Genomic DNA, 15,200 nt, shown 5'->3' with positions numbered 1-15,200 from the left:
ATGCAAAATATAAGCCTTGTTGGAGCTAATTTCACTCAGGAGCTTCCAGAGTTTTTGAGTGCAAGCAATGCTTGCTTTTGGCATTTAATTCAGTACCAAAGGCAAGCCCCACTTCTGACAGGCAGAGTTGGATAAGAGTCTTCTTTTACAGTCACAGCTTTAGGTTTGACAAGTGGGCTGGGAAGGAAGATATGAAGAATGTGGAGTGCCCTCTTGCTACTTCCTTTGAAGTGTGATCACTTGACATCTCATGTCAAAAATGGCCCAGGGGTGGTATTGTTCCCCAGCAAGATCCAGTTCTCCACTCCCTTTTTTAAAAGGGACACAATATGCAGTTTCATAACAAGGAAAGCTACTGGTGACAATACTTTCAAATGGATCTGAAAACCAAAGGGAGCAACAATTTTTCACATTTACATAGGCCTGAAACGGACTATGGTTTCCTCCAAATAAACCTGGGAACTGCAGATCTAGCCATCCATATTACAAATAGTCTCTTCCACAACAACACATAACTCCTGACCCCAGGCCCTGCATTGTGCACCTCAAAACTTGCATCCTGAGCAGAGACGCAGTTGGAGCCTCCTCTCAGTCTGAACAGCAACAAAGGTTTAAGCTCGGTGGTGGAACAGCTCCTTTGCAAGAATACAGCTCCAACATACAGCTCCTCTTGTAAAACATTGTTTTAAATGGAACATACTAGTCCATACTTGTATATAACATATACGACTAGCACATCCATTCTTTCATCTGATTTATGCATCTCAAAAAAGCAAGAATTCCCAAGGAGTGGGGGATCCATTAAGACTACATTCTAAAATTTATTCCAGTCACTGTTAATAACCCCTTGTTATATAACTTCCCCTTCATTTTAGGTATCTAATCCATTTGTGCAAAAACAAACTTCTCATATCCATAACGATCAACTATACTTGGCTACTCCACTTACAGGCCATTTCCATTCTTGCAACCTACCACTGGGTTGAATTAACAGCACACACACTTATCAACTCACTACGACCCACTGTTACAGCAGCAATTGTCCATGCTTGCCGGGGCTGGTAGAAGTTGTAATTCAGCAATATCTGGAGGGGCAAAGGTTCTTTACACCTGACAGAATGGAATGGAAAAACAGACTAGCAGGCTCTTACCTTGGTAGTGTCATGTGCCTTCAAAACTGCTTCTACTATGTCTGGCAGGTTCATGTGCAACTCCTTGGGAGGGAAGAGGAGAAAGAATGACCCTAATGGACAGCTGAAGAACAAGATGTTCCAAGAGTCATTCAGCCTTCCATAGAAAAGCTGAGAAGCAAAAAATAATAATATTCTATCCACCCATTTTATGCAATCGCTGGATGATCTGAAAGTTTACAAACCTAAAAATCAGTTTCCAGTTAGCACAACAGTAAATGCATCTCTCTTAAAAACCGATCTGCTTATGTTAAACCACTAAAATACTGGCACTCATCAAGTTTGCTGCTCTCCTTGATCCAGAGAATGAAGGAAAAAGAAGCATTTTAATATGCAAGCTGCAGTTCTTTTTTAAAGCCTTCACTTTTTTTGCTTTGCAGGCAGGCAGGCAGGACATTTTAAAAGACAAAGCGACTTTTGAGTGCAAAAACTTACAGGAATGTCATCTGTACGGTTATCTTTCCAGACTTCCAAAAGGGCAACCACCATGTCTTCAAGTTCAACGCGAGACAAAATCCCGTCTCGGTCAATGTCAAAAACCTTGAAGCAAACTAAGGGAAAGAGAAGAGCGCTTGTTCTAACCAACAGCTATGCAGTCAATTAGGATACAGTTAAGGTTCAGAGGAGGAACAGGGTTCAATGGCACAGCAACAAAGCTCAACTTGATGGAAACTTCATTCCCATTGTGAACAGGAGGGGTACCATGAGGGCAAAGGTTTAAAGGCCCCTCCCCACATTGTCCAGATATAGCTTATCCCCCACGCAATACACTGGGCCAGAATGTGTGGAAGACCAAGGTTTGTAAGCTTTGTGGAAGAGTTCTGCATGCAGAAGATCCCAGGTTAAATCCCCTGCATTTCCAGGGAGCAGTGGGAAGGTCCCCTGCCTGAAAACCTGGAGAGCAGCTGCCCGTCAGTGTTGACAATACTAAGCTGGATGGGCTAATAGTGACACTTGGTTTAAGACTGCTACCCATGTTCCTATAAAGTAAAGGAGCAGTGGAAGCAGATTGGGGGGGGGCTTCAGGCCTGAAGGCCAGATGGAGCCCTCTTGCGCCTTTCAGGACCTGCTCAGGTCACCCCCCTCACTGACCCTACTCTGCACCCTCCTGTAGTGATTCAACTTTGCTGCAATGCATCCCTGAACTGTGGAAATACCTCTTGCTTGTCTGGATGGAGTGGCATGGGTCTCTGGCTACACCTACCACTGGGAGGTATCCACCCCCCAAAAAAAAAAGTTGCCTACATGAGAACATGGGCTTCTGGCTGAAAAGGGTTCCCTGCCCCTAAAGCAGAACAAAGCTAGAAATTCGAGAGAGACACTTTTTAAGAGTGGTTTCTGTGGAGGACTTTGGAAGGAGGAAAAAGAGGAACAATGCTATTTGATGAACTGAGGAGAGACTAGAGAATGGCTTCATTTGCACAACACAGTAAGCCATAAACTACTGCTTACTGTGAACAAGCATCAAGCTAGTGTGCACTGTCCTATCATTCCCCTTAGAACAAAAGGGAGCAAAAAACTGTGAACCTTGTTTTACATAAGCATCCAAACCAGGGTCATGGTTTGCTTCTCGGTAAACAAACATTGGTTTCTGAAACCACAATACTGGGTTCCAGCAACACAATAAGCAACACCAGGAGAGGAGCAAAGTGGAAGCAATTGGGTAGCATGCTGTTCCTCCACATTGAGCCATAGTTTATGGCTTACCATGATGTGCAAACAGAGGCATGTAGTAGACAGAATATTCAGTTCACTCTCCATTTTTCTAAAAATCATATATTGGTATTTCCAGGACAAAGTAACATCATGCACTATACATACATGGGCGTAGGCTTCCGTGCCACAAAGAGCGCAAACTGTTTGTGCTTATGAATATTTTATTGAAGAGAAATTAAAATCCACTGAAAATAAGGTTATTGCCAACCAGCAAACAAGACAGCCTCTTCTAGAGAATTGATTATAATTGGCATAAAATGAGAGAGTAACTCACAATAATATATCGGATTAATAGAGCCAGGAGACAAACAGGAATTAGCATTTAAAAGCCCTCATTTTTAAGGCTGTTACATGAGATTAAAAAGAAGAAATCTTTAGCAAGGAAGCTTGGCACTGTTTCACACATTATTAGGGTGAGCAAAGCTAGGTTTGACCACTCAACGGGGAACTACAGCCGCTATTAACTTTTCAAAGACTGCATCATCCATACTTTTAGCTTTCACTCATTTAAGCCCTGCATCTCCTGTGCTTGAGTCAGCTTACAAGATCAATCACAGAAACAGCAACCACTGCATTAAAGCCCAGGAACAAATCAGACTCAGCTTCACAAAAGGTGGATCTTGCACCCTCTTGTGAAATGCTGTTAAGAGATGGGCTCTGGCAAACCTCTGAGAGGTCACTCCCAAGCTTCAGGGCCAGTGCTGGGAAGGCCAGACCACACACAATGAGAGTTCAAATAGAGGCCTTAGAACAGTGGCTCCCCATTAGATAAGTACCGCAGGCCCCTTGGTCTTCAAAAACCAAGCCATGGACCTCCTACTTTTGAAAATGTTGCTATCTTTGTGATAGTTTTTGTTATGTGAATGGTGCCACCATATTCTCCAACATGCCCCAGTGCAAAACCAGGACACGCCTCTTCAAGACTGCGCTCCCGCATGAGTCACATGACCCGTGAGAGAGCGAACCGCCCAAAATAGTGTGCTTTGGGGGCGCCATGATCTCATGCAAGACACATGACCAGCTGTGATCTCATGCAATTTTGGGCATTGTGTTTTCATGTGAGAACATGGCCCCCAAAGGATGTCCCAGACAGTTGATGAATATGTGCCACAGATCCCCTTGGGTGGGTTACGTAGACCACCATTGGGAACTACTGCCCTAGAAGATCTTAATTGTTGACAGGGAATATCAGCAAAAGGCAGTCCTGTAAGGACTAAGAGCCCAGCATCCCAGGGCTCACTGCAATCCAGAATCCTGTTCTCACAACACCCAAATTGATGCCTATGGGAAGCCTGTAAGCAGGACCAGTCTCTGGAATATGTAGGTCCCAGGGTTATAAAGGGCTACGAAGGTTGAACAAGTTAGGGGGCACACTTAAAAATGCAGGAAGTTCTATCTTGCACACTCACATTTCTGCCTTTCAGCCAGCGGTCCCCTGCAGCAGGCTGAGAGTCCGCAGGAGATTTCTTTGAAGTCAATGTGATTGTCACGATTTTCATCAAAGGCATTAAAAAGACCTGCCAAGTGGACAGAAGCAAAAGCAAAAGGTCAGGTTCCAACCAGCATAATCATATCTTGGTTTAAGAAGCCAAGATATGCACAAGCCTATTGCCCAAGCGTGCAGCTCCTTCGCAGTGTGTCTTAACAAGCCAGGAAATCTCTCAATCAGTTTCCTGTTTCAACTGAACTAGGAAACTTCAGTTGCCAGGCTTCAAGTTGGTTTGAGATCCCGACTTGTTCAGAATCTGCTGGCCATAGTTTCCTGATATGGCTGAAACAGTAAACTATGGCTAAATAAGAGACTTCTTTGGATTATCAAGGCATGTTGTGAAGGGAGGAGCAAAGAGGCTGCATGTGTGAATAACAGGCTTGTGCATCTCTTACTTTAATAAGCCAAAACAGAATTATCTGCTTGTTCCATTCCTACCTCCAACATTTCAACCAAGTGTCAAATTATTCAGAGTTGCCAGGTTGCAGCTCTGACATCCCAACTTCAAAACACAGTAACAGAAAACTAGGGCAAATGAATTGCAGTGTATTTTAAGAGCTGCCACCTGCCGAGCATCTACCTTTTCATCCCCTTCTCTAATACTTACCCTCACCATTTGTATGGGGCAAACTGCTCCCATCTCTTGGAGAGCAGGAAAACGACATCTCAGGAGTGGGGATGAACAAATGTGTGGACAAGAATGGTCATAGAGAAGGGGGGAGGGAGTCTACAGCACCCCCCGAAATCCACTTAAACCAGTGTTTTAATGAATGGTGCCTATTCCACCCTCAGCAAGCTTACTCCTCCTTCAGCAGAGGTTCTTTATGCTGCAGTGTGACACATTTAAAATACTGTCTTAATATACTTTCAAGTCCTTTTAGATTGGCTAACCTGTTAAACGTCCACCCAGAGCTTTTGAGATAAGACTGTAAGACTGTAAGACTGGCATTGTAGGCTGAGATAGTCTCAACGCCCCCAACTCCTAAAAATAAAATAAAAATATAGATAACCCATGAATGTTCCATACCTTCACCCAGAGATGGATGAATGGGAGGGGAAACCAAAGGGCCAAATGTTTCCAGATCAAAACGTCCTGTCCTTGATTGAGCTTTCAGAAGCCAATACCGTTTTTCAAGATCAATGATATCAGATTCTTCCACTGTGTAAAAAAAAAGATGATCAAAGTCAATCAATTGAAGATGCGGTTTTAAAGCAGAGTGTTTCATGTCAAGGCAGGAAAGGCAGACACTTTACGCAGTTTGCAAGATAAATGGAGCCAATCCAGATGCCCGGGTGACTTTAATTCTGGGGTGGAGGGATGGTTGTGTTTACAAAGCTGGCACATCACACCTGACACTTAGTGTGGTGTGAGCTTTTGCAGGCAACAGGCAACATCAGCGGCACTGTGGACTGGAAATGTGGCAGATACGGGACCCAGCAGTCCTGAGGATCCAGTATGAAGACATACCACATCGAGTGAGTGAGGATGAAAAGATTGCACTCACTATGTAATGTGCACACCTGGGGGGGGGGGTGCTAGTAAAAACTGAATACAATATTCAAGCTTTCAAAATCTCTGCTGGAGGATCTAATACGAAGACCAAAAAGAAATGCAGGACTCCACGTGGATGCCACACAAATAGTATACAAATTAATTAAATAACAATAAGAGTTTTCCTGGAATAATATTGCCCAAGTAGAACAAACTCAAACTGCTCTGCCAAAACTGAGATAGGAATTCTTTACGCACACCTCTAAAAACGCTGGCAGCAGACATCCAAAAACATCACAGAGTTCAACCCTCCTGCCTCTGTCCTCTATGGAACCCTACTGCCTCTGTCCTCTATGGGAGAAGTAAGGATGTGGTGGACAAACAACTACTGGAAAAATGGTATGTGGGAGTCATCAAAGAGCTTATGTCACACTTACTCTCCTGCCTCCAGGATTACCCCTTCCTGTCAAACTCCTATATCACGGATACGGTAACCTATGGTCTTTCAGATTGCTGAACTACAGCTCCAATCATCCCTGACTACTGGCCATGATGCCTGAGGCTGATGGGGAGCTGGAGTCCAATAAAACGTGGATGACCATTGGTTCCCTATCCCTGCCCTATATGAACAGGTGAGTGTTGCTCCATCTACTAAAACATTTCTGCCCCATTTCCCTTCTAGAGCAGAATACTGGGTGAATGGCTCCTTGTTCTAATGCCAACCCTAAAACAGCTAACTCAGGGAGGATAGCAACCTTTTTTCCTGCAGAGGGCCACGTGCTGATGGTGGGCAAAGAGCCATTCTAAGGTTGTAGCTGATCTATTTGGTGGAGCATTGAATTGCCATTGTATAGTTCCTTTTCAGGCCAACCAGAAGAAGATTCATGAAACAGAGATTGAAATCCGAGCATCTCGTTGTTGGAGTTCCTTTGGGATTGCACCAGCGCAAGTAGACGCACAGATAATAATAATAATTATAATAATAATAATTTATTATTTGTACCCCGCCCATCTGGCTGGGTTTCCCCAGCCACTCTGGGCGGCTTCCACAGAGACCAAAAACACTAAAATGTCACACATTAAAAACTTTCCTGAAACAGAGTTTCTCTCATAGACTTATTTCAGAAATATTTGGACTGCTTTGCTTTGAGCTACTGAGTTGCGCAAGCAATTATTATTTTGGCACTGTATATATTATTTAAGATTTTATGTGATAGGTGTTGAAATACTGTACATTATTGTTAATGAGTTTTTGTAAACTACATTCAGAGTTGTTTAGTTAAGGAGTTGTAGTGCAGCAATATCCAGCGGGCCACAGATTTCCTACCCTCTGAGATACAACAATATAAAATAAAAGGAAAGTAAGCTAGAGGACAAGATCAGGACATCTTCAAAGATTTTCCAGTGCCATATTTTTCACTGTCAAATATTTGAGAAAGTTACAGCAGCACCTAAGACTGGTGTACACAAAGCGCTTTGAATATCTAGTAACAAAGCTGTCTATATTAAGCATTGCCATGGGTGATCTCATTCCCAGATGGTCCTGAGCCCTTAAACCCATGCCAGCTTTATAATAGGATTAAACTTCAGCTCTTTGGACCAGTTACCACAAAGGAACAAAAAACAAAACAAAAACCTACACACGCTTGCAATGGACCACACAGAGAAGCAAGCCGCAAGGCCATTGTATGCTGTGAGTTTCCTCTTTCTCCAGTGGACTAGAAACCCAGAAAGGACAAGCAGGATTGCAGACAAACATAAGCTTTCCTCACCCAACAAGGCCGTCATAGATTTGGTAAAATTCAAATGGGAAAGAGCCTTGCACAGAATTTGTTCATCTCTATGGTCAGTTTCTAGGGATGAAAGGGATCCACCTAACTTGCGTCTCACATTCTAGGAGGACAGTGAAATAGGAAAACGAACAAATAGGGGAGAAGCTGCACCTGATCTACCAGGCTCCACTCCCTTGTTGGTCTCCAGGCCAATACAGCAACAGTTGCTGCTGTCTCCTGCTCTCCATTTGTGGTACCCTGCTCTTCAGATGATGAGCCAGGGTGGTGTAGCAGTCTTAACCCAACCCTCCCAATTAGGTTGGACTCCAACTCCCATCAGCTCCAGCAGGCATGGCCCATGATCAGTCTAACATCTTCAGATCAGGAAAGGCTGGACTGGAAGAACACTGGACTAGCAAGACCCAGGGTTCAAATCCCTGCTCATCTGCAGAGATCACTGGATGGCCTGGAGTCATTCACTACCCCTCAGCCTAACCTACTTCACAGGGTTGTTGTGAAGACAAAAGGGGGGTAACCACGTATGCTGCCTCAAATTCCTTAGAAGAAATATGCTGCACCCCCCCCCAGAAAATAGAACCTCCCAGCTCCCACTTGGGTGCTTTTCCTTTTTGCAGCCAAGGAGATCTTCCCTTCCAGCATCCATCTGCCTCTTTCATGTGGTTGCTACCCTAATGGTGTCCCAGAAGGGAAAACACCAAAGGGGTAAACTGGTGACTCCCAGTGGTATTAGCCCATCACTGTGCAGCCTGCTGGACTTGGGCGCCTCTCTAGGCAAAGTCTCTAGCAGGTTTTGTTCTATTTCACTGGCTTCTCAAGTTTAAGAGCTGGCATACCATTTTAAAAAAACAACACACAATTGTTCTGACAGCTGACATTTAGAAAGTAATAAGCACCTTTACTTCACTCTCATTGATCAAACACAACAAAATTCAACAGTCTATAAAAGGAGCAGGGCAGGTCTAGGCTGAGTTGGGAGGAAGAGTGTTTTTTTTTAAAAATAAAATACTGTAATAGAACAGGAAAACAGTAATTATAAAAATGGCCACAGCAACTAGCTTAAGTATCCTAAAACATTTCAAGATCTAAAAATGTAAAGACAGACTGTGTTCTTTAGTGGGTTATATTTTGCTCAGGGTTGCATGAAATGGTTTCCTCAGTGTTATCTTAATTCCTTATGCCAATATAATCTCTCTCTCTCTCTTTTTTTGGGGGGTGGGTAGTATTTTATCTGCATTTCTGTCAAGCAGAGGTTGCTGGAAAATCAAGGTGAAAGAAATGAAGTGTGTTTTCTAAGCAGTCATCTTTAGAAAAATGGCTAACAAGGATTAGAATGCAGAACTGCTACGTTCACGGAATGGCAGACAAATAGGTCCACTGTATTATTGACCGGACTCAAATCGCCTAGAAAGAGATTAGCTGTTTTCTGCAAGGCAAAAACTGCAACTAAGTGGGAAAAGAACATTTACCGTGTGGCTCAAAATCATACATCAATTATTTTCTTATTCAAGTTATTGATTATGTATTTAGCAAAACAGTCAATTGCAACAGCAGAATTGGTGACTAGGCTAAATTCACAGATTGTGCGTCAGTCCAGGCTTTCAAATAATACACTCAACGCTGTGTATAGCGTGTCCACTGCACACTTAGTAAATAATCTCTGCTCTAGCTGTCATCAGGTCTAGAAACTTGAGTCTTTAAAAAAAATGAAGTCAAAGCAGAAGAAAACTGAATTCCTGCCCCTAAATATGGCATATTAACAACCCAGTAAGTACTGTGCACTTTCATATAGCCTACATATTACATATTAATTACATATTATTAATGTCATACTACATATTAATTACATATTATTAATGTCTCAACAGTCCTCAAAACAATGGTATAACACTGCTTACAAAAGCGTGTCCATCATTCACAGAGCTGCCCTCTCCAGATTAGCCTTCTTCCATCATCTATTAAAAGAGCTGTGGCATTCCTCGCTGATGAACATGTAACTCTAAGATGCCCTGCCTTATTTCAAAAAATAAGCCACAGCTGTTGTGCATATTTATTTATTATGCTTATATGTATGCAGGAGAGACCTTTTTGGTGTTTCGGTCACTCTCGGAGGTTGGGAGACAGAGGCACCTGAGAGGGCCTTTTCTGTGGCAGCCCCCAAACTTTGGAACTCCGCTACTTCCTGATGTACACCTGGCCCTAACATTGGGTAACAATCAGGAAACACGCAAAGGAATATCTTTTTACACAGGCTTTAAGGAATGCCCTACTTTATATTTTATTTTATACTTTCTGTAGATCAGCTGATGGTAGTTTTGTTTGTTATCATTTAGCTTCTATTGCTTTTATCCTGCTGTAACCTGTCCAGGGACCTTCGGTGAAGGGTGGATAATAAATACACCAAATAAATAAAGAGCACTGCTTCCCACAGGAAAATATCAAAACAGTGGACAGCATTGAAATACAATAAGCATACGATACAAAATTCAGAATACTCAAGCCACACTGAGCAATGATCACACATCAGAAAGAGGCAGTATGAACAAAGGAGGCTTCCATGACATAGCTGCCGCTCTAACCAGCCTCCCAGCCGCCAGGGCCTCTCCAAATGCCAATGGACTACAACTCCCATCAGCCCCAGGCAGCATGGGAAATGGTTGGAGATGATAGGAGCTGTAGCCCAGCTACATGCAGAAGGCGACAGGTTCCCCATCTCTACTTCAAGCAGCTGCCTAGATCTTCTTTCCTCACAAACAGCTGATTTGGTGCTCTCCTGAATATGAGAATCTGCACCACATACTCTATGCATCCTCCATCAAAGTGGGTGTGCACGCCTTGGTTTTTAATTGTAGTTTTGTATTATCTTTGGTGGCTTCCTTGTGCACCTTCTACCCTACCTTGTGAGAAGTTGCCTCCTAAAAAAACAGGATATAAATTCAATTTAAACATATACCCAGCAAAGGAGGTTGTAAAATTATTGGCTGCATCCAGGCATTCACCTGAGCAGGTAATGTTTAAAAGCAGGAACGCACGTGTAAGCTCTGACTCAAGGCTGCATGAACATCAGCCCTGACCGTGATGCACTGAGTGGGTAAATATTCGCTTGAATGCAACTAGAAGCATCCATGCAGTTGGAGATCCTGATAAAGCCTTCTTGGAATGCTAAAGATAAGTCATCATTTTCCTTTGCAGAAGCAATATACAGTAACACCCAAACAAGGGTGGGGGGTGGGGGAGAAGCAATCTGAAGGACTGTCATCCATCAGCTGTTGATCTGCTCAGCAAAAGAAGCAAAACGGATTTGAACTTGTCTTTTCCATTCCAGGATGTGGTTTCAATGTAGGATTTGTGTAAAAAAAATCAGATTAGAGATGTTATTAAACAAGACCAAGTCTGCTTAATATTTTATACTTTCCTCCCTTGAAAATCAGTTTATGGCAGCATTAAGGGATGAAGTCCCCAGCTCCAACAAGCCTCTGGTTAAGTCAACAACCTGTATCTCAGTAGGAGCATCTAAAAATTCTAAACTGAATGTAAAAAAAAAAAAGACACTTAAACATCTCTGCCGATCTGAACTTTTATCTATGTGTATGAATAGACTACAGTCAATGAAGGTGTATGTAACGAAAGCCAAAATGAAAAACATAGCATCTTGAAGCCTCTCAAGTCATTTCTTTCAACACCATTAACTCCTACAACCTCTGCTCCCTTGTCCCAGTCTAGAGCTCTTAGGAACACAGTGGTAGACATCGCCTTTGTATGCAGAAGTTCCCTGGTTCAATTCCCAGCATCTCCAAGTAGAGATGAATCCTGAGGAGTCGTGGCATAAGAAGGCAATTTCCTATTTTCTACAATACGGTAGACTCCCTTCTGCCCCCAACTTACAAGCATTCTGACTATGAAGCACCTTTCCACACACCCCACTATTCTGGTTCTCAGACCCCAAAGAGTCTCCCACTGCCGTCCAATCCCCACTCAGACGTTTTTACCCACCTAATGGGACAATTCTCCTTGGTTCACAACAGGCGCAGCATACCATATTCCCATCATTTCAGCCGCCCCCTTGCCTACATCAACGACTCTCGCGGTGAGAGTTCCCAGTCAACTCCAGCCGGACACCCAGAGGAACCGCTCCATGTCGCCAAACAAGCTGCCTTTCCAGCAGGCAACCCGTTAACCGATCCGAGGCAACAAGATCTAGTTAAGGTGACAGGCAATGACCCAGCAGCTAAGAGGATCAGAAGGTGGAGAGATGGGAGATTATGTCACACTAGGAGGGTTTTGCCTTGGGGCCAGAAGCCTGCCCAGGCACTTTCATCTCTCCCTTCCCTTATGTTATCAAGCAAAAACACACACATGAAGGTGCCTGCTGCTTGTTTGGAGTCACCTATGGTCTTTTAACCTGGTCATTTAAGAGAAAAGGTATCCCAATATATTGTAAGTTATGGCCCCCCCACAAAAAGCTTAATAGTCTACTTATGTCTGTATCAGTAGTATTTGGTGCACCAAAGAGCTAAGAAGAAAAAGGACTCTCTTCCAGTATATGAGTTTCTTTACCTGATCGCCTGAAAAAGATTGTTACTCATCACAGGTGACCAGACAAATGGCTGTTGATAATAGACATGCCTTGTAATCCTACAGTGCATTTTAGAGGTCTTTAGGAAAAGCATACCTGCTCCTGCTTGCCTTCTCCTTCAAGGATGCTTCCATCCATCCATCCATCCATCCATCCATTCATTCATTTATTTTCTCACCTCTCTGCTGACGGATGGGATGGGATTGTGTTTTATTAGCGTGTGTTAATTTCTGGCAGTATTAAGATGTACTTCAGTAATCTATTGCAAAAGCTGCCTGGAGAGAAATCGCCCGATAGCAGCCTACAAAATCTTTCCAATAAATAAATAATTTGAGAATTCTGGTGGCAAGTCAAAACACCTTTGGATCATGTGCAGTGATCAATCGCTGTGCTTGGTGCTCCTGCTGCCTCTTGTGGCTACTTTATGTTATTACTTTATTTGTGGCTGTATTAAGGAAACTACATGTGAGCCAATGCACATGGTTTCTCTCCAAACAAACCACAGATGGCAGCCAAGTTTCGCTCTTGATGTACTGATTGTGGTTTGAAGAGAAACCATCCATGAGCATTGGATTGTGAGGCTCATCGCTTATTGCTCTCAAAACCATGTAGGGTGGGGGCAAAACAGGATTCGTTTGGCAGCCTGCTTTCGCATACTGCTCTTTTACAGTAAGTCATGGCTTACAATGATGTGTGAACAAAGGGACGTAAGACGCTGGCTTATACTGGTCCATCTAGCTCAGTGTTGTCTACACTGACTGGCAGCAGCTCTCCAGGGTTTCATGCAAGAGGCCTTTCCCAGCCTTGCCAGGATATGCCAAGGACTGAACCTGGGACCTTTTGCATTGTGCTCTGCAGCTGAACTATAAAGGGTTTAGTGCTATGTCTGGTGTTACCTAAAACCTTCATGGATAAAGCAACAGATGAACTGTGCAATTCCCAGCATTACCGTCAACTAAGGGTGCCTGGTGACAAGACGGAAATGGCAGACAAGCCGACTATTCCAAACTGTACTGAAAGAGGCCTAAAGCCTGTATGGAAGTGTGGACCAGGACTGAGGAGACCAGGGCTTAAAGCCCCATTCAACCACCAAGGTCTCTAGGTGAACTTGTGCCACTCAATCTCAATGATAAAATGATGGAAGACAAAGGGAGAAGAAACCCTACTCCTGCCTTCCTCAATTTGGTGAATTTGCTGGGGCTGATGGGAGTTGGAATTCCAAAGCATCTGGAGAAGGCTACTCTAAACTCTGGACTCCGCTACATTGGCAAAGAAAAGGCACTTTCTATGCATTGTATATGCATTACAACACTGTGACACCAGATGGCGCTATGGAGTTCCACTTTGGCCAACCCAATTTTTCATACAAAGTTTACAACACATTTAACTGAAACGATTCTCTGATGTGCTCAGATCCAGCCTCTGCGAAGAAAAGGGTGAGACAGAAATACGGTAAGAAATGAAGTAAGACATTGCCCACTGCTGTTGAAGAAAGATACCGTCATTTAAAAAAACGCTCCAGACGAATGCTTCAAGGCAAAAGGGATTACAGCTAACAAGTTTCTTTCCAGCCAGGCACCACCAGCCAAGCAAAATTGAGTTTTCTGTGAACCGTAACAGGATGCCTGAAATTATTTAAGGATACCCTAGTGAGTTCCACTGTGGTCTTTGATGCTGAACCACTGACCGACACCCCGCTCCCTGAATGCACAAATGAATTCCCAGTTCCAAAAATTTACATCTATCCCAACCTACCAGTTTTGAACAGCCAAGGTACACATCCATTGCAGGTATCTCCAGAGGCTAAGCTTTGCTGTGTTATTTAAGCGCCGCGGCATGAGACACCACACAGGCATTTTGCAGTGATTAATGACTCAGAATGGCTTGAAGGAGGCTACGGCTGCCCTCCCAGAGAGCATTTGACAGAAACAAACTCTTTATTTCTCCCAGTTTAAGCCCAACAGTGAGACGTCTTGCTCTGCTGTTTTTGTTTTAGTTGAGATTTACAGCCCTTCTCGACCCGCTGGCTCGGAGCAGGTAACGGCATCATATAATACTAAGAGAGATGGTCTGCTGTCAAAAGCCTTGTGGGATAGGACTTCCGGGTTGGCGCCATCGCCTAATGGCGGACTCCCTCCGAGCTCCGGAGGGAGTCTGCTCGGCAGGGGCTGGGTCCTACCGCGCCGGCGACGCGGGGACCCTTAGAAACCACGGGAACGGATCCCGTGGACATGGTGACTCGGCTGGCACCGTTATCGCTCTCCCGGCTTGTGAAAGAGCCTTTTTAAAGGCTACGGATCGGGCGCCGGGGAGTAGCGTGGTGCTTTGAGTCCTCCGCTTCCCCTGCCGGGCGCAGCCGCATGCCATTCGGCGGAGAGCACTGGCTTCTTCCAAAGGAAATTCGGACAATTGATCAACAACCCGTGAGTAATTGGGCAACCGGGTTTAAAAGGAGGAAAAAAGAAATTTTTTTCCGGATTTGGCACGAGCGGGAGGGGATCCAAAAAAGGAAGTCAGTCCCCTCCCTGATTGTAAACATGCTAAAACAAGGACTGAGAAACCAAGATCTATTCAGAAGCTTATTGATGATAAAAATTACCAACTCCACGATGTGAATTATAAGAACTGTGCTGGAGGAGAGGAGTCGAGGGTGAGGAAAAAGCAACCCCCCCCTGGGAACCGGGGCGATTCGGACAGCCTGGCGAAGAGAGATGGAGATTTTGACAGCTGTCAAAGGAGCTGTCAAAACTGGAAATTATAAAGAGGACTTTGCTACAAGTTCTTTGCTGGTTAATTTTGTTACAATTTGATACAAATATGGATATAAACTGTCGGGAAAAAGAAACAACAAATTGACTTTTGGATTAGAGGATACAAAGTTATTGTAATCCCTCTAGAGGGGATTCGGGACATTACAAGTGTCGTATGTGGAAAACTACTCTGGGAT

The 15,200-nt window shown here is 43.9% G+C and overlaps 1 protein-coding gene across 5 annotated transcripts in view; it reads right to left on the bottom strand.

The window, feature by feature from the left end:
* USP32 (ubiquitin specific peptidase 32) overlaps positions 1 to 15,200 on the bottom strand; it is a 121,329-nt gene that overhangs the window by 36,669 nt on the left and 69,460 nt on the right. For all 5 annotated transcript variants that reach the window (XM_082200779.1, XM_082200782.1, XM_082200780.1 and 2 more), the window contains exons 6-9: positions 5,423 to 5,554; positions 4,316 to 4,423; positions 1,626 to 1,741; positions 1,152 to 1,214 (exon numbers count right to left, since the gene is read on the bottom strand). In XM_082200779.1, the coding sequence (XP_082056905.1) occupies positions 1,152 to 1,214; positions 1,626 to 1,741; positions 4,316 to 4,423; positions 5,423 to 5,554 (419 nt within the window). The remainder of the gene's footprint in view (positions 1 to 1,151; positions 1,215 to 1,625; positions 1,742 to 4,315; positions 4,424 to 5,422; positions 5,555 to 15,200) is intronic.

This window comes from Podarcis vaucheri (genome assembly GCF_965113315.1).
Source record: "Podarcis vaucheri genome assembly, chromosome: 15".
NCBI classification, from domain to species: domain Eukaryota; kingdom Metazoa; phylum Chordata; class Lepidosauria; order Squamata; family Lacertidae; genus Podarcis; species Podarcis vaucheri.
Note: the sequence above shows the minus strand (reverse complement) of the source record. Positions and strands in the feature narration are given on the sequence as shown.